The 26532-nt window shown below is 36.8% G+C and overlaps 2 protein-coding genes and 1 pseudogene across 3 annotated transcripts; all 3 read right to left on the bottom strand.

Annotated features, from left to right (window-relative positions):
* Positions 1 to 1419: 1419 nt before the first annotated feature.
* Positions 1420 to 5470, bottom strand: LOC131772657 (microfibril-associated glycoprotein 4-like). Of its 2 annotated transcripts, none has more exons than XM_066165136.1 (3): positions 5196 to 5470; positions 2241 to 2624; positions 1420 to 1896 (listed from the first exon to the last, which is right to left on the bottom strand). In XM_066165136.1, the coding sequence occupies exons 1-3, from the start codon at positions 5419 to 5421 to the stop codon at positions 1640 to 1642; spliced, it is 867 nt and encodes a 288-aa protein (XP_066021233.1). In that variant the 5' UTR covers positions 5422 to 5470; the 3' UTR covers positions 1420 to 1639. The 2 variants fall into 2 exon arrangements, with proteins under 2 accessions (XP_066021233.1, XP_058944598.2); XM_059088615.2 differs by lacking the exon at positions 5196 to 5470 and adding an exon at positions 2715 to 4388.
* Positions 5471 to 5486: 16 nt separating this feature from the next.
* Positions 5487 to 15210, bottom strand: LOC131772680 (EGF domain-specific O-linked N-acetylglucosamine transferase-like; annotated as a pseudogene).
* Positions 15211 to 21197: 5987 nt separating this feature from the next.
* Positions 21198 to 22906, bottom strand: LOC131772660 (microfibril-associated glycoprotein 4-like). Its single transcript, XM_059088617.2, has 3 exons — positions 22508 to 22906; positions 22033 to 22416; positions 21198 to 21678 (listed from the first exon to the last, which is right to left on the bottom strand). The coding sequence occupies exons 1-3, from the start codon at positions 22773 to 22775 to the stop codon at positions 21422 to 21424; spliced, it is 909 nt and encodes a 302-aa protein (XP_058944600.2). The 5' UTR covers positions 22776 to 22906; the 3' UTR covers positions 21198 to 21421.
* Positions 22907 to 26532: the final 3626 nt, after the last annotated feature.

Here is a 26532-nt window from a genome sequence, read left to right as displayed (position 1 = left end):
TGTCCCAAAAGTTGACAAATATTCGAGGACTTTGCATAAATTGAAGTTTCCTATGCAGTCGTCGACTTTTTCGTGCCTAATATGACTTTTGATCGAACAAAATGAATTATTATGAGCCGCACCACGAAACATTCTATGATTATAGGTTAATGGTACTCTGGATTTTGTCAAGCCAAGACAGAAACACTCATTACGAATCGAGATCGGACACACTTTACAAATCTGTGATTATTACTAGCTTGGAAAAAAATTTAGGGTGGACCAAAGTGTTTATTTATCTTTAATTTGCGTACTGTATCTATTTCTTCATTTGACTTCGCCATTTCAACCACAAATTGGATATTGTTTCGTTATTTAACAAGTCCTATAAAACATCGGTGAATAAAAGAAAGGAGTCTAGTTTGACGTCGGCAAATTGATTAAAGCGCGTTGTTGATGGGAAGAACGAGCCAGTGTTAAGTTATGCTACTCCTTCATTGAACATTGTTGTTGTTTGGCGGTCTTCCTTTCACACGTTTCTATCCCCCCACGCTCGCCTCGCGTTTGCTGCCGCTTGCCTGAAAAACGCAGATTGACATTTGTTCGATCTGTTGTAAAATAGAGATATTTGTTGAAGAAGTTGTGGGAAAAAAAGTCCTTAATATTTCAAAGGAGTCTCCCATAATGTACTTTACGACTCAAAGTTTCCGATCTCCTCGAAAACAAATTTTTATTTGGAGAATATATAATCGACTTGTGGATTTTTCACGTCAGCAGGACATCATCGGACAGGATTATCTACTTATGAATCCTCTTTATCCTAATATGAAAGAGATTATCACAGAAATAATATCTATATGAAGTTTTTTACAGTCCTTTACTTGGATGTGATCCTGTCTCATTTCTACTCGTTTAACTGTAATGTGATTGATGTGTAAATACTCTTAGTTGTTGTCGGGTTGTTCATTTTGTTCGTTTTTTTTTGTTAGATTTTTTTCGCTTTTGTTGCTTGGGCTTTTAGTTCTGTATTATTCTCTACTGATTTGGCCCGTTTAATGGCAAAATATACACGTCGAGTTTCTGTTGCGTCACTTTTATAATTTTAGGGTCACATTCAATTATTATTACTCGAACCTAGCCGTAGGCGGCGAGTCTTTATCTACTGGCCGTTTTTTCGTGTTTCGTCGCCAAATGCCCTTCACTTGGATGTGATCCTCTCACGTTTATTATACCCGTTTAACTGTCATGTGATTGACGTGTGGATACTCTTAGTTGTTTTCGGGTTGCTCTTTTTTTTTTTGTTAGCTTTTTTTCGCTTTTTTTTTCGCCTTATTCCTTATATACTCCTCAAGCAGACTCGAGTTAACGCTTTCAACAGCGTCTTATTTTGTCAGGCACCACTGAAATATTGATGTTACAGCAAAGACACTTTGTTTTCCCCATTGTTTTATCTTTATTGGAACCACAAGCTTAGCTACACCTACATCTCTTTTATAGAAGTATTTTATTTTTATGGCTTCGTCAGCGGTTTTAACTTTGATTAATAATCATGCACTTCTGATTTTTTTGAAAACTTTACTTTTAAAACTAAAATACATCAACCCTTAAATATTTGCTGAGAACATATTCATCTTTTGACACTGTCAAAGTATGATGAACCTTAGAAGTCCTTTGGACGGATTTTCATCTCAGACCTCTTAACAGATTTATAATTTTTTTTCCAGTGATACCACGCCATTCCTTTACCGTCATTTTTATTATTCATGTAGAGGCCGTTGAGGTTTGAGTAATAGCAACTCTTGTACCACCAAGCGCCCGTATACGTGGAGGCACAGTTGCTTGAGGAGGCATCATTATCTCGATCTTTAGTGGTGAATGGTAAGCCGCGATGAAAACTGAGAGAATCACCAGCCGTGCCTGAAAAAATGTATTTTCAGTGAGAATTTTATGATAATGTGCCTGAAAAAGTGAAAGATTTGTTTTACCGCTTTTTAATTAAGATTGAAACATTTTGCATAATGAGTGTAAATTTCCTAAACATCAATAACCCTTAAGTCTTGGAAAAATGTCTTCGCTACAATCGTATTTAGAGAAATCATTTTGAAATAGAGAAAAATATGACAAAACACTTTACTTTTAACCCTTTTCCTCCTTTTCTCCACATCAGTATTGCCGACGATATAATTGTTCTTACACCGTGCAACTGCTTTACTTGACTAACGTTACATACTAACACCACTTTTAGATTAAATCAGTTTCACCTGAATAACCTCCTAAACCCAGCAGGTATTTCGCCCTTTCGCTTGCCACAGAAAATGAACTGTACTCTGCAAACGCTGTTTTACCATGAAAGTCTTCCAAGTCAACACGAAGCTTGTTACTGCTCCTCGCTGTCAGGCGGTGAATCTTGTCCAGTCCGAGCCAAAACTCGCCGTTCAGATTGCCGAAGCCCTGTTTGTAGACATTCCAGCCGCGGAAAAAATCTACTGCACCACCATATCTCTTTTGAAACACCGTCCATCCTCCACCGGCTGTTGTCTGATCACAGAAGACTTCAAATTCTCCCAAACCATCAGGATCGATTTTGTATACACCACTGATCTTGTCGCCTGACTTGTAAACTTCGGCGCAGTTCTTATTAACAGCTGAAAAAAAAAGAGAGAAAGCGAAACTGAATAAGCACCAAGTCATCTAAATCGTCTTCGTTCAATCTAATAATAATTTTTCCCACCAACCTTTCCCATCTTGCTTCTGACAAGTTTGGTTCTTCTTTATGTTTCGGATTTCTTGTTCAAGTTTGGTCAGTTGTTGTTGAATGTCGGAAAACATATTTTCTATTTTCTTGGAGTTGGGACCAGCGTAGAAATAGTTATTATTGACACCACAATGCGGATGATGTTTCGTATCGTTATCGGTTCTTGCTGGCCTAGACGACAGTTTAGTCGAGTTCGACAGCGCCGTCACGAAAAAAGAGAAGAGAAGAACTTCACAGAGATATTTCATCGTGAATCTTTGTCCAAAAACTTGCTCCAAGTGTAGGTGATTGCTATAACTGATCCACTGAAGGAATGATTTTTCAACACTGAACCGAGTATTTCGAATGTCTGTGAACAACCTTTGTTATTCGAGCCTTCCAACAAGATTTTTCGCGTGTCCACATTCTATTTTAGTCATAACACTAATGAACTCATTACAATAAAGTGTCACTATTGTTTAGCCACCGTGCTTCACTAAATTTGTTATTCATAATTTGCCCATTTACTCAGCGACCGGCAACGTTCCTAAAGAACGACGCTGACAAATTAATTGAACAAACATGTGTTCATCAATTACCTTGGGAGAAAAACTCCTATTACTGGAGTTTGGCCGATTAAGGTCGAGAGAAGCATAGCGTCTGAACTGAGCTAAGAAAATTGGACAGTCAACATCGTAGTCTCATATTTACATTTTCGCGGAAAACAAACTGATCCTAGTAAACATTACATGATAAAGAAAGTGATCGTTTTCTAATGGTTCGAGATTGAATTCACTAGAAATGATAATTTTTGTGATCCTGCAGAGCTAATAGCTGACAGTAGTTTATCGAATGACTTTTCACGCAAGAAGCTTCACAGGTGTATCAAATACAGGAAGGGCAACTGAACTGCGTGACTGAGGTTGGGTCTTTGATCAGCGAGTGTCGTTCACTGGCTGACACGTTTATCAGTCTTGACTGAATAGCTGCAAAATTGATAGGCCATGTAATACATCGCTACTGAAGTAGTCTGTGAGTAGGCCCTTATTATTATTAGCGCTGCGGCACAAGCGTTCCTTCGCCCTCAATTAAGTGAACTGCCTTAGGAGAAGCGAGCCTGCGAGAGGTCTGTAAGGGGTCCGGCACAAGTACCAGATCACCCTCTGGCTAGCGTTTCTCAAGCCTCGCCCTTTTGCGGAGGCCAAGAAATGTACGTATCGAGGCACAAATAATGTTCGCAGACTCAGTCATACCCCAACACAAAGGAATTAAAGTAAAAGGAGAGGCAAATTAATACAAATAATAATAGCAAAAATTAGGTTATATGGCCGGATGTTTCCATGAGGCCGAAACTACAAAAATTTGAACAAACAAGTTTACTGCGACTGGACTGATACATGCATAACAGGTATTGCACCCACTCTTCAAGTCTCTAGTTCATTCAAAGTGATCATTTTTATGGATAAAACAGGTCAAAAGTAGATAAGAAATACTTGAAAACAATGTTTTAGTGGGCGTAAGAAATTGGTCGGTAGACTTGAACTGACGTGAGATCGCGTAGATGGAAATACAGAATGTGGAGTTCCGCAACGCAAGTTACTCGAAATGAAGTAACACCTAACGAAAAAAAGGAATAAGCTGATCCCTATTTGCGTGGATTAGCCATAAAAAAAGTTTACAAGGCTTCTTAATTAAAAACTATTTTATATGTTCCTCCACAATGGGGCCTCTCATACCTGTAGCTAATAAATGGAAGAAATGCTCAACAAGCGATGATGATGATCCTTCTCTGATCCCTCTATTGTCTATAATCTGCCGCCATTTTGAACTTTGACGTATGCATCGCTGACAATGGGAAGTGTTCACAAAGGACAAACGGGTGCAACATCACAAAGCCAGAAATGGAACCCCAAAACAAATTAGGTATGTATGTCTATTCATTTGATAAGAAAGGCGACAGTATAGATTTCTGTAGGAATACACAACTGGATAAGAGAGTAGATGGAACAAGATTGTGGACAACAAAAATATTCTGCTTCCCCCACCCGCCCTTGGGGGACAAGGACTTCCCCATTAAAGGGACAGTGATACACCCTAAGAATTTTAAACTACGCCCAGAAAGAGAGGATGGATCTGGACACTGCAACAAAGCATATGCAGCCCCTAAAAGAGACTATTGTAAGACACCAAGTCAACATTTTTATGATTTAGATTATATATTAACTTTTTCGATTTAGATGATTAAGATATTCATTTCGTCACATGTCTTCATGACCAACCCCAAAAGAGACCCTAATTGCTTAAAGTATACGGTTTATTGCCCTGATCAGTACCCTTGGTGAAACAGAAATCCAAATTTACACTCCAAAGCATGCAGACGAGGATCCTCCCCTTTTCAGATGGGAGTCCCCCTGATTTCTACTTAGAGAGTGTTAAGTAAATATTGAACCCTTGGCAGGATCATTGTCACTAGCCCAATCACCTTGAAGGAATTGTAGACTCAGCTTTAGCAGCAAATCATTGCTGCACAAGTATAATATCCATTGTGAAGTTGAAGGGGAGGGATGAGGGGGGCTGTGAGGTGCAGCTCTGTCTACATCATAGTCTTGACATTTTTCAAAATAATCTGAAGTGAAATAAACTGAAAGGCAAGTTGTGGCTTTGATCATGCATGGTGAACATACTATGCATAACATACCATAGGGCATGGCTTGTATTAAATATTTTGTAAATTGATAACCTTTACCAATGTCTAACTGCACCAATAGAATAGGGATAATTCTTTTATTACCATACTTTGATAAGATACTGATTTAAAATCTTCACTTGCACTAAATGAAAACAACAATTCAGTTTGTTTTCCACACAAGAGCAACATATAGTTATCAAGGTGTTGGTTTCAGTTATTCACCTCTTCTTTTGGTTTTGTTAAGTAGATAAGTCCAAGTTTTAGCTCTCACTTATGTTCATGTTGAACCAGCTTGTCCAATAATTGTCAATCAGAGATTGGATTTCTGGATAGTTCTGAGTTCCACAATTTTGATTTTCATATGGTAATTAACTGGAGGCCTGAATACCATGGCTAAATTAGTGGACACACCATTAAGAAGGAAAAGAGTGTAATCTGAGGGTATTTCAGTCAAATCAGCAATGCTGCATTCAATTGAGGCCCTATACCTAACAATACATCAATATTTATGAAGTAATAGATAACAAGCAAATAGTAGAGAACTGCTAACTAATAAATGATGGTCATTGAAAAAAAATAACCCCAGATTTCTAGTGGTATTTGCTATGCAATCTGAACTTGTTATCAGTTGACTATTGTTGGGTTATGGAGGGTTAGGTATACATTTGCTCAGATTCTGACATTAATCCCAAGATAGCATTTGTCTTTTAGGGCCCAGTTGTTTAAAGGGCAGATAACACTATCCAACAGATAAATCGTTATCCAGTAGATAAGTGTTGACAAAACATACTATGCTATCCACTGGATAGTAATTTATCCAATGGATAGCGTTATCCATCTTTCAAACTACAGGGGCCAGGAGTTTTTCCATTGTGGAATTCTAACTGCAGCCACAAAAGTAGAATGATAATTTAACTAAAATTCTTATTCCATAAGAGTGCACTAGTAGATGAGGGATAAAAAATTTCAATTGGTGATTTGCTAAAGAAAAGCACAGTGAGTAGAATTAATTATTCTTAATGTGATTGACATTTAAAAGTGATTTCGTTTACCTAAACATAACCAAACAAACATGTATACTTTTTCTAAATTTGGAGCTGGAAGTTAGAACTATAATTTGAAAGAAGACAAGGTATACTCTTTTGTTATATAATTATCTCCACTTGCCTGCTATTAATAAGTAGGAGCAGATTTTTACAGTGTAATTGAAGAATTTAGAAGCCATAAAATCATTAGCAATATAAAGCATAAAAAAATTCCACAATTGAGTAAGACCAAGAATATTGTGAAACATTCAGCTTCACTCCAGGGTATGTATCCAAAGCATGAATAATCTGCCAATCAAAATTTAAAAAAATACTTGGGAACATTACATTCTTTCAGAGCCAACATTTCTTTTCTCTCTGAGTCAAGGTGCAAATACTGTCTCATTAACTAATAACCCCCAAAATAACTTTTTGCTACTTCCCTCTCCAATAAAAGGAAAAGAGAGAAAGATATTCGTTTTTTCAGGCAAGCATACTAAAATGAAAAAAAAAAAGAAAATTAACTACTTTAAATAAAAATAAAATATATCATCACGTAATGACTGTCAATGAGTCCAACCACTATAAGTAAGTCAGTTTCTGAAAATGAAAAGGCAGAAATAGGGAAGGGATAGTTCTTTAAGCTCCTCTTCTAGAATGAGGAGGGAAGGAGGGGGAGGGTTCAAAAATGCTGCTGAGTGTATTTTGTATTTAACATTCTTATAGAAGGACATACATAGATGTACATGTAGCAACCTAAAATCCATAGAATACTTCCCTTCGGATAAAAACCTTATCACTAGCTTCCTTTGCACTCATCATAATTGATGATACATGTACATGTAAGTTGTCAAAAACCTGATGTTTCACCAACAAATACTATCTCATCTCTTCTCCAAGAAATTTCATTTCAAATTTTTTTTTAATTAAGTTAAATATATTAAAAGTCCAGAAATGCAACAGGAAAAGAAAATAAATTAAAGTCACCTCATCCTCATTCAATATTTTTCTAAACTTTGTCCCTCTTGATAGCAATGTTATACGAATTGGTTCACTGTTGTTCTGAAAATAAAAAGTCTTTATCTTATTACCTTGAAGTGTATTTAATAGTATTACGTAGTTGTCTAAGAGCCTGGTGCCTCATTACTGAGGAAGCAACCCTTACTTCTAAAGCATGAAGCACTGATAGAAGTGTATTACCAGTTGGCTGTTGGTCCATCACAGGCAGCCATGACACTAGGTTGGTAACCATTCAGTTATACTCCTGAGTGGAAAGATGCACTGTGAGAGTGCCTGGCCTAAGATCGTTACACAATGTGGATCATCCATGCCTTGAACATTGATCATGATCAGCTAACATGACCAGTGGAGTTCAGCATGCAATTAATAATGGTAAATGAAAGATAAGGCATGAAAATGAAAAGTGCAAAATAACATGATACCGGTAATTCATTTTCAATAACTGAGGGGACAGTGTAAATTTGCCATTGTAAAGAGTCTCTAAGCTGATGTTTCGAGCATCTGCCTGTCATGGCATTTGCTCTAACAAACAGCTAATAATACTTGAAATGTCAGCTTATAAAATCTTAAGAGGCCAACTTACATTATCAATTGAGTTGATAAAACCAAATGATCTTGTTATACTCACCCACTGATTTAGCACCACAGTTGTGTTAAAAAAATTATCCCTTTATCAAAGTGCAAAATATTCATGCAGAAAGTCAAACAAACTAATGAGAACAAAATGCTTCTTATAGCACAGGCCACCCAAGCTCACATCTCAAGAAAAAGCCAGTAATTAATTCATGAAAGCATCACCCTTTGTGTGACTTGAAGTTAAGTTGCAAGAGGAACCATTGAGAATTTGAACATGTTACAGGGAAAAGTTTGGGGAATGAAATATGGTAGATTTACAATGCTAAATATTTTGAAATATGAACATTCACGTAAAATCAATAAAACTTACACACATCCTGTATGTCTGTCATAGTTTCTGGCAATTTCTGCTGTTTTAAGCTTGCTTTACTATCACTGTTACTTCTGGTAAAAGACGACGTCAAGCTTGACTTCGTCTTTTGACAGGAATAACAATAATGGAATTTTCTGAACATGTCAACAAGACAAAGTCAAGCTTGACTTCATCTTTTCACAGGAATAACAATGAAAGAAAAGCAAGCTTAATAAACAGCAGAAATCGCCAGAAACCACAGCAGACACACAAGATATGAGTAAGTGCTATTGATTTTATGTGTAAAATGTTCATATTTCGAAATATTTATCCTTGTAAATTGATCATATTTCATTCACCATACTATTCCTTACAACTTGAACAAATTCTCAATGGTTCCTCTAATTGTAACCTGACACCAAGTCACACAATGGGTGATGCTTCCATGATTAATAGCTTGCTTTTTCTTGAGACGTGAGCTTGGGCAACCCGTGCTTATAGGTAGAAATACACAATCATAACAATACCACAGTGAAGGAATACATTGGAAAACACAATCTTCACCTGCAAGTTCTTATCCTGGATGATACCCACTCTTCCCATGACATGTTCAGAAAATGCTTTGAAAAGACCACTCTTGAACAACCTAGAGTCTGGAAAAATTAAAGACTGCTCTATTAAGACATTTTTGTAGATAAAAGGTGAAAAACGATTTTTTATTAAAATAAAATGCAGAGCTACTAGATCCTTGGCTAACTAGTCTCTCAGCCCCATCTAAAGAATGCAAATGTCAGCCTAACTTTTGATTGGTTTAAAGGCTTGGCACTTAACAATTAAATAGACTATTGTAAGTTACAATGTAACCTAAAATGATCACATGTAGTATTAACAAACAGAAGAAAAAAGAAAACCAACCAGAGGTGTGTTGTAGTACAGTCCAAACACCATTATTGGCAGAAGGGCAAAGATGGCTTCTTTAAAACACACCTACAAATACAAATTAAACTAATATATTAAAAGACATGCAAGACAAGAATACTCCAGTAAACTTTCAATAGTTGTAGCACATTAAACAACAACAAATCTACTGTCTTGTTTTCAGATTCCTTTCCAAGATAGACAATAGGGTTTGATGAAAACACTTTCCATGTTACTCCAAAGTTCCCCAAACTTTGTCTCTCATGCTTGATAAAAAAATCAATTCCACAAAATCAGATGACAACAAAAGAGATAGAAAAGAGGTGTAGGACATAAGGAGAACTCTGGAATATTTCTGTTTATATTGAAACTCAGAAAACTGTTAACCCAGGAAATATATAAAATTAATCCAAAATGTCGTTGTATCAGGAAGAACAATTAAGCCAGTCAGACAGAGAGAAACTTATTTACAAGCAGTAAAGGCAATTTCTTTTTTTTGTTTGTTTGGTGATATGATCCTAAATGTGAACGGCCAAAACACAATAAACAGAACCTAAACATTGAAGGTGTTTATGGCTTAATTTTCTGAGTATGTTGTGTACAGCTCATAGCACTGAATTTTTTTTACTATTAACATAAACTAAGATACTGTATGTGCATTTGAAAGTTTTGTTTGCACAGTCACAAAATATATGCAAAGTAAAGGGGAGAAGCTTTTCTGCACAACTTAATAAGCTCAGTCTATGGTTTGTATTACTACTTACACTTTAATCTTCAATGTTGCCTTGCACCACAATTAAGACCCCATGAAATTGTTAGCTTTAATATTACCCAAAACCTAGTGAAACTGTTAATCCTTGGATGGACTACAAATAGATTAGTTTCTATCTATCAACCATTACTGGGGTCAGGACTCTGTTAGTATGATGAAAAAATTTAGAATCTTCAAACTTTTTCCCCCAGTACAATGTTGACATCAGTATCAAACGATCCATTCACATGCTGAGTGACATACAAGTTGAAAAAATCACAGAAGTGATGGTACATGTTTACAACTGCAATAAAAAAAATCTCCTCAATAATAATTAATATTAAATTTACAGTAATTACACAGGTGATACATTAGAGAAATAATGAAAAAGAAAAAATTAACTCTTCTTTATTTCCTAACATTTATACCATTTTGCAATGGTTACATTGTGTCCTAAGTATAAACCAGGCTTTACAGGTGTTAAGAGGAAAATACACAAACCTGCATCTAATTTCATGAAGAAAGTAGGTTTCTCCACCAGGATATCTCAGTGTTCCTCCTGGTTTGGTTTAAAGGACAAGGAAGAGAAATCTTCTACTTCATTTAACCTGGAAAAAGTAGTAACATAAGGAATTAGGGAAAGATAGTGAAGCTTATTACTAACTTAATCTACAAAGGAAACAAACTGTGAGGTTCAAACTTAATTTCAAAGTAAACTTTCTCTATTACTTTATGCCATTCATCTTCACTGTATGATAATATATACATTGACAAAGAAAAAAGATAATAATGGTTAAATTTTCTATTTTTGCATTGACTAAATTATGCAAATACTATACACACAGATGAACAGTACCATAGGGTATGTTGACTAGTCCATAATGTGACGCTTGCGACGAAAGAGGAAACTTCGAGGGGTGTCGCTATGCGTGTTTTCTAAGTGTCGCTGATGTGGGGACTATTTTACCGGTCGTAATGAAACGTGTTTATTTAGATCACGGTCACGATCACTATCGTAAACTGAAATTACAATAATATAACGAATGCATGAATCTAATTGAATTGGTGCGAAAGGCATGAAAGAAACGCTTTACGTGCTTATGTCGATAACGCGATTAAAATAACAACAATCAACGTGAATTAACATAAACAAATCATAAAAGGCTAAATAAAAACTACTCGAGATTCAAAGATCGGCTACACAATGACCATTTGCGGCTGATTAACAGCCCAAAGACTAAAATGTGGGCGTTACTTTGTGAGCGTCTAGTTATTTCAAAATACTCCTTGATTTCAAGATAATTAGTTGTACTGTTGTACAACACAGTACATATGTGCGCTATCGCCCAAGGTGAAAAACTAAACTTAAACATATTGAAATAAAACTAACAAAATCACTTACATATCGGTCCTGCTTGTGCCAAAGGTTTGGAACGAAAGACGAAGTTATTGCTGTTCAAGGTGAAATCTTACAAAACTCTGGCTTATAGGGACGCATACGAGCCTCTGATAATGTAAATATTTTGAAGCGTCAGATTTTTAATTCATTGATTTAAGCTTTGTATTACACATAAGATACATTAGTTTTTAGTAGCATCTTTTAGCATTTTTATTCATTGTAAATTTTTAATTTTTAATTTTCGAGGTCCTTTTTGTAAACCACTTTTTAGTGAAAAAGTTTCCTCATTAAAGATTGTCAATAATAATAATAATAATAATTATATGCGCGTGGTGACGCTAAAATATCCGATTTCAAACCAATAGGGAAAAAGATAAACATTGTAACTAAGATCGTAACTAGGCACACAAATTAAAGTAATTGACAATTGATCTAATAAAAAAAAAAGGCTGTTCTTTGTTCGATATCCTTAACACATAATTTGCAGTCAATTTATCATGAAAAATATGATTTTACCATGAACTAAGCTCCATTCTGTATTTTCCTTCTTCACTGAGGGCACTAGCATCCACTTCACAAAACCCACCAATTTTCTGAGGCTTGAATTTATCTGCCTTTGATGTGCTAGGTATTGTGGTCACAACAACAACAACATCAGTTTATTAGACAGCAACAAAAGAAAGTAAATTGATCATGGTACAAATGTAAGACTAGTAATAATTAATTATACATTTTTTAAGTTTTAAAACAAAATTAATACTAAGAGTATCATCTAAAGGTAAGTTGCTTACAAGTTTCAAACTTCCTCTTTGTTATACAATTAAAACTGTTTTCATACCAACCATTCTCATGTAATGAATAGTGAAAATTAAAGCCTTGGGGTCCCAATGTCTCCTGGGAAAAATTAAAAAATTCTGTCTCACAATAATGACAAGTTGAGGGTTGTCTAATTACATATGTAGCAATAGGGATCTAATTTTCCCCACAAATTCCGTCTGAATTAATTTCCTTTAGTTGAAACAAAATCAATCATAATGAATGTAAAATATGATCCTCAGAACAATGTCAATTTTGCATTTTTTATTATTATAAAAATGATTGCATTATAAGGCTATTTTATGCCTTATTACTCTCACTTGCAGTCAACCAAAATTGATAGCCAAACAGTTTTTCCTCTGTAACGAAAATCAGTTGTGTGTTTGATAGACTATTTTCTTTTGATCTAATTATATCACTAAAAATAGGTGTCATCAAAATTTGTCATCAACAAATAACATTGAATATATTCCCAAACAGAATCTTTACTTAGATCTTCCTTCAATCTGTACCTTTGTCCATTTGGCATATTTCTGAAATCCATGAATAGATGCTTTGATTTGCAGTATGTCAGCTGCTTGGAGCAAACAAGAGATGAGGCATCTGCCTGGAAAGTTAATGATAGATGAGCCATTTAAGTTGAATGTTTATCTCCTGAGTTAGCCTCTGATCATATCCTTTTTGGAGACTTGGGGTATATTGTGCATTGAGAAGAAGTCCGTAACTCAAATATTGGTGGTATGTTTTAAATTTGATCACCTACTTGTTGTACTGTCTATCTGAAGGTTGGAGTTAGATTTGTTATCATTATTTTAAGTTTGATATTATGAAGAGCAGCCAGATGGTCAGATGACGCTTTATAGTTATAAGCCTCAGCCAAACCTTTGGGCACTGTTTGCAGATGACTTTGCCAATTTGGCTAAAATTATATCTAAACTTTACTGGATCATAAAACACTTCACTGTTCCTATTTTTCCATGCATTCCTCCTTTCACCCTTAAACCCCTTCAGAGAAGTTTCAGATTCTAACCTGGGTTTCCTTTGGTTTGCAAACCAATTGTAAACTGTCCTGAACAGATTTCACAAAACCAAAATCACTTTCTTTCCAGAACTGGTGAATTTTGTCTTCAATCCTATAACATATACATATATATAACAAATTGAAATGAAGAATCAATTTCAGATCATTATTTAATGTAAAGATATTCCACCATCCATGTCAACTTTCAATCAATAATAATTACTATATGTGATCTTAACATGCTAACTGCAAATTGATGATAGAATAGATGGATCATCAAATTTACTTTTGCGTAAGAAGGGCTAACACTTGAAACGTCAGCTTTGAAACTCTTCAGAGGCCAATTTACTTTATCAACTCAGTTGATAATACTAAATTACCCCATTATACTCTCCCACCAATGCAACACCACAATTTTTTCAGAAAACTTACCCCCTTTATTGCTTTTGAGTTTAAGTCAGGCATATGGTTTTATGCTAAAATTAATGGTGTTTCAAGACTTGAAATATTGCTGTGATCGCCCATTTGTTGTTCATTACACATTTCCAACTGTACTGACAAGGAGAATTTGTCAAACAATTGAAGCTCCTTTAGTTGCATGGTTTACATGATCAATTCCTATATTCTCATAACTTAAATGTGTGATTCAATACTGATCTTTTAAGGTGATATTAGATGTTAATCACTCTTAGGAGATAAAACAGTTAACCTGTTCATGCCAACAAATGATCAAAACTTGTTTGTTCTTTAATAAAGGTGATCAGAAATAAAAAACAATTTTGAACCATCTCTGTTTGCTGCTAGTGTGTTTAGTCTTATGCACCTATGTGAATCTTTTATCAACTTACGTTCTAAAATGTCTGCCAGACATGTTGTCATCACACCGTGGTTTGATGTACCATTTATCTGCTGAGGTACATCCTGGCTCATACCCCCAGCAGTTCTGAGCCCTATCTGGAGTGCCCTGAATATAAAAACACAAAAAATCATGTCTTAACATTGGAACAGTATAGATAGCTTAGTTTGCACAACCATGTGAATCAAGGCCCAATGCCACTGCACATTTTATCTTGAAGTTGAAATATTCCAACAAGTTGACCACTAAGCTCCTCACAGCCTCATGTCTACTAACTTTAAAAAAAATTTATCAATTTCAAGTCTTTGCATGACCAATAACATTTATAAACTGTTTGCAAGTATAATTTTTTTCTTTAAGAAAGACCACCTGAGTTTTATGTAGCACTTATCTATTTTCATAACTAGTAACTATTTTCAGCATGAACCGCTTTTTAAACACATGCTCAATTTAATTATTAATAGAGTGGAGCAGTTGTGCAAACATCAAAGTTTTGTGAATTGGAAAGAATAATTCAGAAACACATATCAAGAATATGAAAAGACGAGTTCTTTAGCTGATTCAATTTATAAGCTGATATAAATTAAATATGGTTCCCGAATGACTACCGGTAGATATCTTTACGAGAGTCTCATTTCCTCAGGTCGAGCTCGTTTTTCATAATGCTCAAAGATACACAAATTACGTGATTTTAGGTTACATGAGATTCAAGTCGACATTTAATAAGCATATAAATTTACGATCAGCATTGAATTTCACACATTTTTAACCACGATACTGGTTTTCATTAATGATCGTGTCAAATCCACTACTTTCCCGAATACACGACAAAAAAAGTTTCAAAAAAAACTTGACCGACGTCGAGGAACAACTGTTATTGGGTAAGTTTCCAAGTAGATGTACCTCGCATTTTCCGAGTTTTCTGCAGGTTTGTGGGTTGGAACCGTCACGGGTTGAAAAGTAAGAGTCTCCTTCTCGATGAGAATTCTCAATTTGATCATTAGTTCCCTGGATTCCAGCTGAAATGATCGTGCATACTTCAGCAAAGACGATAAACAGTCTCGTAAAGTCCATGTTTATAAACTTCAGCCGAGAGGAGCCTGGGAAACATGATCAAATAGCGATCACAGTAAACTGGACACGAGTGTCTTTTTCATCCCCAGTGGTCCCCACAACGTTCCTTGGGTTTTCCCTGTCCTAGTCGCATCGTGCAAGGAGCAGGTTTCTGATTCTCTCATGAAAGAAGTATACCAAAGGGCTCTGGAGGCGTTTGAAGGGAGATGTATGCGTCTCATAGGAGACTCAACAGAGCGTTTACAAATAAAGTGCGATAGCTTCATCTGAGGATTAATTCTTAGCGAACCGATGATAATCTTACTTTAGATTATAAGAATGAGAAAAGATTAAACTGGACATGTCATTTGAAAGACCAAATAGACCTCAGACCATGCCTCTAGAGCATCCAAAGCCAACCAGCCTGCGCTTGGGTCATTGGATTAGACAGTTAATTTTTCTTTTGTTTGACAATATGTAAATAGTTCATCAAAACTTTTAAGTGAAAAAAAAAAATTATTCTCGCACTGCAAATCTCTTGAGGCACCATGGAAGCAGTGTTAACCAGTTTTCATCCTGGCGATAAATTCTTGAAAACAAAACTACTTCTAAAACTCTTATACAATCTCTTGTTCATAGTAGTTTCGATTATCACACGAAAATTTTATTTCTACAAACCTTGAAACCTTTTTAGAGTGAAAGTTTCACCAACAAGAAGTAACGATCGAGTCTTTGAAAAATAAGCCAAGAAAACAAAAAGCAACAGCATGCTTATTTTTCCTTCAGAATACATGTTTTCTTTCATTTGACGCAAAGTTCCCAATGCCAGACAATAGGAGTCATTTGGACGAAGTTTCATCTCTGATCTTTCGACAGACTCGCTACCTCTCCAGCGATTCCAGCGCATTCCCGTTAATTCTTTTTGACCTTTTCGGTACAAACCGTTTAGGTTTGAGTGTTGGCAACTGTTGTACCACCAGCCGCCTTTCATAGATAAAGCACAGTTGTGTTGGGATCTGTCATTATCCCGATCTTTGCTGCTAAATTGTAAGCCAAGATGATATGCAAGAGAATCACCTGCCGAGCCTGTTAAAAAAAAAAATTGTTGGATTAATCGTCATGCAACGAATAATCACCTCCACAGAAACAAACACTACCATGTTCAGAGTGAGGTTCGCGTGAGGCCCAACTTATACTAGCAACATGTTTGATAACATATTTCTAAGTACGCGCGCTCAGCTCGCAAGAGACTGTGCGGGTGCAAATTAACAATATGCCCTCGAATATATAGTCGTTGTGAGAAAATTCAATCGCACCTGAATAACTTCCCAATATTAGTAAATATTTGTCTTCCTCATTGGCCACAGAAAATGACTGGTACTCTGCAAATGCCCTTCCACCACGGACGTCTTCCAAGTCAACACGAAGCTTATTACTGCTGCTCGCAGTCAGGCGATAAATCTTGTCCAGCCCGAGCCAAAACTCGCCGTTCAGATTGCCGAAGCCCTGTCTGTAGTCATCCCAGGTGCGGGAGAAATCTACAGTGCCGTCAAATCTCTTTTGAAACACCGTCCATCCTCCCTCAGCCGTCGTCTGATCACAGAAGACTTTAAATTCCCCCAAACCATCAGGATCGATGTAATACACTCCACTCATCTTATAGCCAGACTTGTAAATTTCCAAACAGCTCTTAGAAGCTACAAGAGAGAGTATTCAATTTTATGTAATTGGGATTGCAACCTAATGAGATTTAAACGGGGAGCTTGAAAATTGATTTTGCTACCAGCAACTTGGAATCTCTGTAGAATATTCGGTTCTATTATTTTGTCCATCCCGAAAAAACTTAGCTATTTCTTACCAGCCTATCAGACATTTGTAAACTTGTAATTATCCCTATCCCCGGCCATAAATCCTGCCTTCTAAGAACAGAATATTTATAAGCATAAGTTGTAAGAAAAACAATTGATCATTATTGTGTGCATCACGATCATCATCATCGTCCTTCGCCGTAGTCTTCTTTATTGTCAATCTTTTGGAGTTTGGGTCCACATTTGCTTAATCATCACGAAAATGTTAATGAAGAAAGAAGCTTTTTGTCTTTTGTAGTTGGGTTTGGTTATCCTAAACTACTGTTGATCGCGTTGACAGGCCGTGTAAAAAATAAATAAATGGTGTGATAAATAAGAATTAAAAAAGACATATATTAGAACACGAAACTCGACGACAGCAACAAAATCTCGGTAGAACACTTTGAACAGATCTATCATTGCAAATCCACACCTGAAAAATGCGATCCAGTTAGCTAAAGAAATGTCTTATAGACTGGACAAAGTACTATCATTAATTTTCCCTGTTCCCACCTTCAAGTTTTGAGCCAAGGTTTGCCACGTAATCAATTTCTAGATTTGGAGTAAATCGCAGCAGTCTGATCCACATTGAAATGTAATATCCGGCTTGGTGCAGAGGTTGTATTCTGCCTGGTTACCTAAAGTAGATTGTGTGAAACTCCTCTTGGCACGACTGTTCGAATCTTTTCGAAGCCTGAAATTTTTTCAGGCTGCTTTTTTGTAGTTGCTAAAGGTGCAGTCCACCTAGGAGGGTCAATTCTTTGCCTAATTTTCATCTGCAGGTGAAATGAAATTGAATTCAATTGCGAGTTGTTATCCAGAGTTCGTCAACTCCTCGTACGGTGCGCCATAAAGCGGACGGGTCAAGAAGCATACAACGGATATTGGAAAAAAGTTTGTTAACAATGCATTGAGTTTCACAAATAAAGCGTGTGCTGCATTATCAGGATCAAACGTTTTATTTTTAAAAATGAGTAGCTATCTAGGCATGAGCTAATTGTTCATGCATGCACACGTGGCGCATTGACAATTTTAAAGGTGTGGCTGTTTGGTTAGCTCAGATTGCTTAAAGCTATATCAGCGCTCCAAGTTGGCGGGTGAAAAATATATTTGGTCATATTTGTCAGCTAAACTTTAGACCAAAGTCGCCAATTGGCGACCAACAGATCAAAAAGAAAATAAAAATAAAAAAAAAGGAGACTTAAAAAATTATCAATCTTTGGTCGAATTATCGAACAACGCCCGTTTTTCCTGTCTTTCTCTTGTTCTTTCTCGCCGTTCCGTTACTCTCAGATACGCATCAACCATAAATGAACGTTGATCAAGTCAAACTGATTTCAATGACATAACCTTCATTTTACGTTCAGCATTTCAGTCTAACCATCAACTTTGCTGTACGAAGTATGGTGACTAAGTCTTAAGCGATTCAAAATGTTGTTTAAAATAAGGAAGGTTTTCATTGCTTATAGTTTAGCTCACTTCAAACTATGAGAGATGTTTCTCAGCTGGACAATCGACCGAAATCATTTTAGTCCGGTCTCAGCATCTTTGTTGTGAATCTTTTCTGGTACCAGACGTTTTCTTTCTTTTCTATTTTTTTCTTTAGGAGTGGGAAAGGGGTAGTGGCGCGACTATAAAAGGTTTTAATGGCGACCATTTTACAATTTTTGAAAAAAAGGGCTTGAAGCCATGATATACGTTAAATTGTTATTGTAATAAGTACTGACGTATTTGACACCTTTCTCCTTTGTATCCTGGACGACACTTGCTGCCATTTATCCAACGCGATAACAAGCAAACCACAGAGATACATTTTTTTTACTGACCTGAACAGACCCAAAGTACGTGGATCCTTTCTTCTGTTTGAAATCATCCGGGTTCATCTGCCATGTTATGTTGTTCAGCTCACAAATGCGCTTCGTATTATTGCTTTTGTGATGAACATTAAACGATTTGCAACTGTCATTTCCCATACATTTTAGCTGACACTCAAACTCGTCAAGAACATCAGTTTTAGTCATAACGTGACCCAGTAAGGCATAATCTGCAAAGAGAAGTCTTTGGGTAAACATGAGGAAATTAGGCTGGACCGAGCCGGGTTTATCACTTACCAACTTGAGTTTTAAAAACACTCCCACATAGGTCTCTGTTTGCCCCAACGAACAAAACTAACAAAAATATGCCAGTGATCATAAAGACCAACTGATTTAGCCGCAAGCTCTGCATGGTTTTCTTCTTTGCAAAGTCTTTAAGGATACTGTAGAAATCGACCTCGTCGTCGTCCTGAACCTCCTGGTGGACAAAGTAGCCTTCGGAATGAATGCCTTAATAATTATTTATGTTCAAATGAAACTTTTGTTGCCTTCGATTCAGTGTAAGCTTTAACAAGTTCTGTAAATAGAAAAATATCATCCGTGGCCTTGCTTATTAACAAATTAAGAAAACTTATCTATTGCTTAAAGCCACAGCCGTAAAATCCTTAGATATTTGGACACGTACATCCATAACTCGGTATACGCACGCTAAGCATGAACAAATTCTTAAATTTTCGATACTCACATTATTTGCTGATATAGGTCATGAAAAACAGCTGGAAGGCTAGCTTTCAAGAGTTGCTCGCAAATATGGGCGAAATTCAAGGATAACTTTTAGTCCAACAGAACAAAACACATGGTTTATTTGACGCCATTTTATAGAAAGATCGCATTAAGCTCGTGAAACGTGCTCGTGAAAAGTGACAGTTTATGTATCCCAAAAGTTGATAAACATTCAAGAAATTTGCATAAATTGAAGTTTCTTATGTACTCGTTGACTTTTTCGTACTTAATATGACCTTTGATCGAACAAAATGAGTTATTATGAGCCGCACCACGAACTATTCTTTGATCCTAGGTTAATTGTACTCTGGATAGAAACACTCATTACGAAGCTAGATCGGACGAACTTTACAAATCTGTGATAATTACTGGGTTGGAAAAAATTTAGGGTGAACCGAAGTATCTATTTATCATTTATTTGCGTACCGTATCTACTTGTTCACCTGACTTCGCCGTTTCAATCACGAATTGGAAGTAGTTTAGTTATTTACCAAGTCCTATAAAACATTGGTGATTAAATGAAAGGGGTATAGTTTGACGTCGGAAAATTAATCAGAGAACGTTCTTGATGGGAAGAACGAGCCATTGTTAAGTTGTGCACCTCCTTCATTGAATAATGTTATTGTTTGGCGCTCTTCCTTTCACACGCTTATATCCCCCCACGCTCGCCTCACGCTAACCGGCGCTTGCTTGAAAAACGCAAACTGACATTTGTTCGATCTGTTGTAAAACAGAGATATTTGTTGAAGAAGTTGTGGCACAAAAAGTCCTTAATTTTGGCCGTCTTATTTTTAAGGAGTCTCCCATAATGTACTTTACGACCCAAAGTTTCCAATCTCCTGGAAAAAATGCAACAATTTTTGAATGTAACGTATTCAAATTTTTATTGGGAGAATATATAATCGACCTGTGGATTTTCCACGTTAGCAGGAATCACGAGACAGGATTATCTACTTATGAAAGAGATTATCACAGAAATAAAGTCAATGCGAAGTTTCTTACAGTCCTTTACTTGGATTTGATCCTCTCTCATTTACATTCGTTTAACTGTTATGTGGTTGATGTATAAATACTCTTAGTTGTTGTCTGGTTGCTGATTTTTTTCGTTTGTTTGTTAGACTTTTTTTCGCTTTTGTTGCTTGGGCTTTTTTCTGTTGTATTATTCTCTATTGATTTGGTCTGTTTGATGGCAAAATATGAACGCCTTAGAGTTTCTGTTACGTCACTTTTATAAATTTAGGGTCTCATTCAATCATCATTACTCGACCCTAACCGTAGGCGACAAGAGGCTTAATCTGCTGCTCGCTATTTCGTGTTTCGTCGCCAAAAGGGGAGTCATGGTCCAAGGCGTTCTTTGTGTAAACCGTTGAAACGGGGGACGAGATCATGCCGACATCCTCTTTCTCAAAGTTTAATTACCTAAACCCATGCTACCAAAAAACTCACTCCTTATTCCTTATATATACTCCTCAAGCAGACTCGAGTTAACGCTTTCAACAGAGTCTTGTTTTGTCAGGCACCGCTGAAATATTAATGTTACAGCAAAAAACACTTTCTTTTCCCCATTGTTTTATCTTTATTGGAATCACAAGCTTAGTTACATCTACATCTCTTTAATAGAAGTATTTTATTTTCATGGCTTTGTCAGCAGTTTTAACTTTGAATAATAATACATGCACTTTTGACTTGTTTGAAAACTTTACTTTTAAAACTAAAATACATCAACCCTTATGTATCTACTGAGCACATATTCATCTTTTGGTTCACGCTATCAAAGTATGATGAACCTTAGAAGTCCTTTGGACGAATTTTCATCTCAGATCTTTTTACAGTATTACGATCTTTTTTCCAGTAATACCACCTCATTCCTTTACCGACATAGTTACTATTCATGTACGGGCCATTGAGGTTTGAGTACTGGCAACTCTTGTACCACCAAGCGCCTTTACTGCGGGAGGCACAGTTGAGATTGGAGCCGTCATTATCTCGATCTTTAGTGCTGAATGGTAAGCCGCGATGATAACTGAGAGAATCACCAGCCGTGCCTGAAAAAAAAGAATTTTCAGTGAGAATTTTATGATAATGTGCCTAAAAACGTGAGATATTTGTTTTACTGCTTTTTAATTAAGATTGAAACATTTTTCATAGTGAGTATATATTTCCTAAACATCAATAACCTACAAGTCTTGGAAAAATGTTTTCCCTATAATCGTATTTGAAGAAATCATTTTGAAATCAAGAAAAATATGATAAAATACTTTACTTCCTCCTCTTCTCAACATCGGTATTGCCGACAATATAATTATTCTTACACCGTACAACTGCTTTCAGTTCTACCCGCGAAGTTTACTTGAGTGACATTACTTACTAACACCACTTTAAGATTAAATCAGGTTAACCTGAATAAACTCCCAAACCCAGCAGGTATTTCGCCCTTTCGCTCGCCACAGAAAATGAACTGTACTCTGCAAAGGCTGTTTTACCACGCAAGTCTTCCAAGTCAACACGAAGCTTGTTTCTGCTGTTTGTAGTCAGGCGGTGAATCTTGTCCAGCCCGAGCCAAAACTCGCCGTTCAGATTGCCGAAGCCCTGTTTGTAGCCATCCCAAACGCGGAAAAAATCTACTGCACCGCTATATCTCTTTTGAAACACCGTCCATCCTCCACCGGCTGTTGTCTGATCACAGAAGACTTCAAATTCTCCCAAACCATCAGGATTGATTTTGTATACACCACTGATCTTGTCGCCTGACTTGTAAACTTCGGCGCAGTTCTTATAAACAGCTGTAAAATAAAGATAGAAAATGAATTCAAACCGAATGAGCACCAGGTAAACTAAATCTTCGTTCAATCTAAAAGAAATTTTCCCACCAACCTTTCCCATCCTGCTTCTCACAAGTTTGGTTCTTCTTTATGTTTCGGATTTCTTGTTCGAGTTTGGTCAGTTGTTGTTGAATGTCAGAAAACATATTTTCTATTTTCTTAGAGTTCGGACCAGCGTAGAAATAATTGTTATTGACACCACAATGCGGATGATGTTTCGTATCGTTATCGGTTCTTGCTGTTTTAGACGACACTTTCGTCGAGTTCGAAAGCACCGTCACGAAAAAACAGAAGAAAAGAACTTCACAGAGATATTTCATCGCGAATCTACGTCCGAAAACTTGCTGCAAGTGCAGGTGATTGCTATAACTGATCCACTGAAGGAATTATTTTTCAACACTGAACCAAGTTTATAGAATGTCTGTGAACAACCTTTGTTATTCGAGCCTAACAACAAGATTTTTCGCGTGTCATCATTCTGTTTTAGTCATAACACTCATTTACTCATTACAATAAATTGTCACTATTGTTTAGCCACCGTGCTTCACTAAATTTGTTATTTATAATTTGCCCATTTACTCAGCGACCGGCATCGTTCCTAAAGAATGACCCTGCAAATGAATTGGACAAACATTTGCTAATCACTACTGATCCTTGGAGGAAAAAAAAGTCTTATTACATGAGTTTGGTCGATTTGGGTCGAGAGAAGCATAGCGTCTGAACTGGGCTAAGAAAATTGGACAGTCAAAACCGCAGTCTCATTTACATTTTTGCTGAAAACAAACTGACTATAATAAGCATTGCATGATAAAGAAATTGATCGTTTTCTAATGGTTCGGGATGGTATTCTCTAGAATTGATTATTTTTGTAATCCTGCAGAGCCAATAGCTGACAATAGTTTATCGAATGACTTTTCATGCCGAAGCTTCACAGGTGCATCAAATACAGGAAGGGCAACTCAATTGCGTGACTGAAGTTGGGTCTTTGATAAACGAATGCCGTTCACTGGCTGACACGTTTATCAGCCTTGACTGAATAGTTGCAAAATTGATAGCCCATGTAATACATTGCCACTGAAGTGGTCTGTTATTGGGCCCTTATTATTGTTAGCTCTGCGGCACAAGCGTTCCTTCGCCTTCGCGTAACTGAACTGCCTTGAGAAGCAAGCCGGAGAGAGGTCTTCTAGGGATCTGGCACTAGTATCAGGTCACCCGGCTAGCGTTTCTCAAGGACTAGCGTTTCTCACGTCAATATTTGTTAATATTCGCCGGTCAAGAAATGTTCGAGGCGTAGTAATGCTCGCTGGCTACTCAGGGACCGCGCATAGGGAGGGGCTAAGGGGGGGGGGGGCTCTTAACTCTATCCCCCTCCTCCCCCCCCCCCCACTTTCTTACAAAAATAAAAATAAATTAAACAAAAAATAATTTAACAAAAATAACGGAGCCAAAAGTAGACCCGCACTCAAAAAGTTGCTGCGAGGCCCCTGCTACTCATACACCAACACTGAGCAATTTCTGTAAAACGAGAGGCAAATTAACAAACATAATCATAGCAAAAATTAGGTTATATAGCCGGATGTTTCCATGAAGCCGAAACTACAAAAATTTGAATAAACAGGTTTATTGCGACTGGACTGATACATGCATGACTGGTATTGCTAATTTTTTTCTAGGGCCCACTCTCCAAGTCTCTAGTTTATTCAAAGTGATCATTTTTATGGATTAAACAGGTCAAAATTGGGTGAGAAATATTTGAACACAATATTTTGGTGGGCGCGAGAAATTGGTCGGTAGACGTTAAATGAGGTGAGAACAGAATGTGAAGTTCCGCAACGCAAATTATTCGAAATGAAGCAAGATCTCACTAAAAAAAACAATAAGCTGATCCTTATTTGCGTGGAATGGCTATACAAAAGTTTACGAGGCTTCTTAATTAAAAACTATTTGATGTGTTCTTCTACAATAAGGCTTCTCATACCTTGAGCTAATAAATGGAAAAATGCCCAACAAGTGGTGATGATGATCCTTCTCTGATCCCTCTATTGTCTACAATCTGCCGCCATTTTAAACTTTGTCGTATGTAACAGCTGATGCTGGGAAGTGTTCACAATGGAAACGTGGGGACAACATCACAAAGCCAGTTTGAAGTGGAACCCTCAAGTGAAACACATAAGGCATGAATGTCTTTTCATTTGAGAAGGAAGGTGACAGTATAGATTTCTGTAGGAATTTACAACTGGATAAGAGAGTGGATGGAACAAGATTGTGGGTAGTAAAAATATTCTGCTTCCCCCACCTGCTCTTGGGGGGGGAGGGGGGGGGGGGCAAGGACTTCCCCATTAAAGGGACAGTGATTCACCCTGAGAATTTTAAACCACACTCAGCAAGAGAGGATGGATCTGAGCACTGCAGCATGACAAATACAGCCCCTAAAAGAGACCAGTTTAAGACACCAAATCAACATCTTTTATGGTTTTGATTAGATACTGACTTTCGAGAATTAGATAATTAAGATATTCATTTTCCACATGCCTTCATGACCAACCCCAAGAGACCTTGATTGCTCAATGTATATGGTTTATTGCCCTGATCAGCACCCTTGATGATACAGAAATCCAAAATTTACACTCTAAAGCAAGGAGATGAGGATCCTCCCCTTTTCAGATGGGACTCCCCCTGGTTTCTACGAAGAGAAGGTTAAGTAAATATTAAGCCCTTGGCAGGATCATAGCCCAACCACCTTAAAGGAATTGAAGACTCAGCTTTAGCAGCAAATTATTGCTGCACAAGTATAATATCCATTGTTGAGATTGAAGGAGAAGGGTCGGGGGGGCTGTGAGGTGCAGCTCTGTCCACATCAGATTCTTGATAGTCTTCAAAATAATCTGAAACAAAATAAACTGAAAGGCAAGTTGTGGCTTTAATCATGCATAATGAACATACCACTGAGCATGACTTGTAAGAATGTTACCAAATATTTTGTAAAATATTATAACCTTACCAATGTCTAACTGCACCAATAGAATAGGGATAATTATATTATTACCGTACTTTGGTAAGATACTGATTTCAAATCTTCTCTTGCACAGAATGAAAACAACAATCGAATTTGTTTTCTGCATGAGAGAAACAGTTATCAAGGTGTTGAGTTATTTACCTCTGATTTTGGTTTTGTTAAGCAGGTAAGTCAAAGCTTTAGCTCTCACTTATGTTCATGTTGAACCTGAGCTTGTCCAATAATTGTCAATCAGAGATTAGATCTCTAGATAGCTCTGTCAGTTCCACAAATTTGATTGTTTTATGGCAATTGATTGGAGGCATGAACACCATGGGCAAATTAATGGATGCACAATGAAGAAGGAAAGGGGCGTAATCTGAAGGTATTTCTCTTACATTAGCAGTGCTGCAATTGAGGACCTATGCCCAATACAACACTATTTATGGAGCAATAGATAACAAGCAAGTAGCAGAATACTGCTAACTCATTAACAATAATTAATAAAAAAGAGAAACTTATTTATAACACCACTGCCCACAAAGCCCCCCCACCCACCCGATTCCCAGTGGTATTTGCTGTGCAGGGATCAATGTCAGTTTCTGAGCAACTTCGCACCCACCCCTCCCTTAACTCAATATTAATTGTTATCAGTTGACTATTGTTGGGTTACGGAGGGGTAAGTATACATTTGCTTAGATTCTGACATTGATCCCAATATAGCATGTTGTCTTCCAAGAGTTTTTCCATTGTGGAATTCTAACTGCTGCCATAGTAGTGGAATGATATGTTAAATTAAATTCTTATTCCATGAGAGTACACTAGTAGATAATGGAAGAAAAATTTCAATTGGTGGATTGGCAAAGAAGAGCATAGTGAGTAGAATCTATTAAAAAAAAAAAGAAATGTAGAAAAGAGGCATGTTGGAATGAGTGAAGTTGAGCACACCCAGGGGCAGAAGATGTAAAGTAGATCTTGTTTTAAACCTTTAACCCCATGAGTGACCAAGAGAGAATTTCTCCTTACATTATCAGTACAACATCAGGCATAGGAGTGATGAGATTAAAGTAAAATATCAATTA

The sequence above is a fragment of the Pocillopora verrucosa genome, chromosome 4 (assembly GCF_036669915.1).
Source record: "Pocillopora verrucosa isolate sample1 chromosome 4, ASM3666991v2, whole genome shotgun sequence".
Lineage (NCBI taxonomy): Eukaryota > Metazoa > Cnidaria > Anthozoa > Scleractinia > Pocilloporidae > Pocillopora > Pocillopora verrucosa.
Note: the sequence above shows the minus strand (reverse complement) of the source record. Positions and strands in the feature narration are given on the sequence as shown.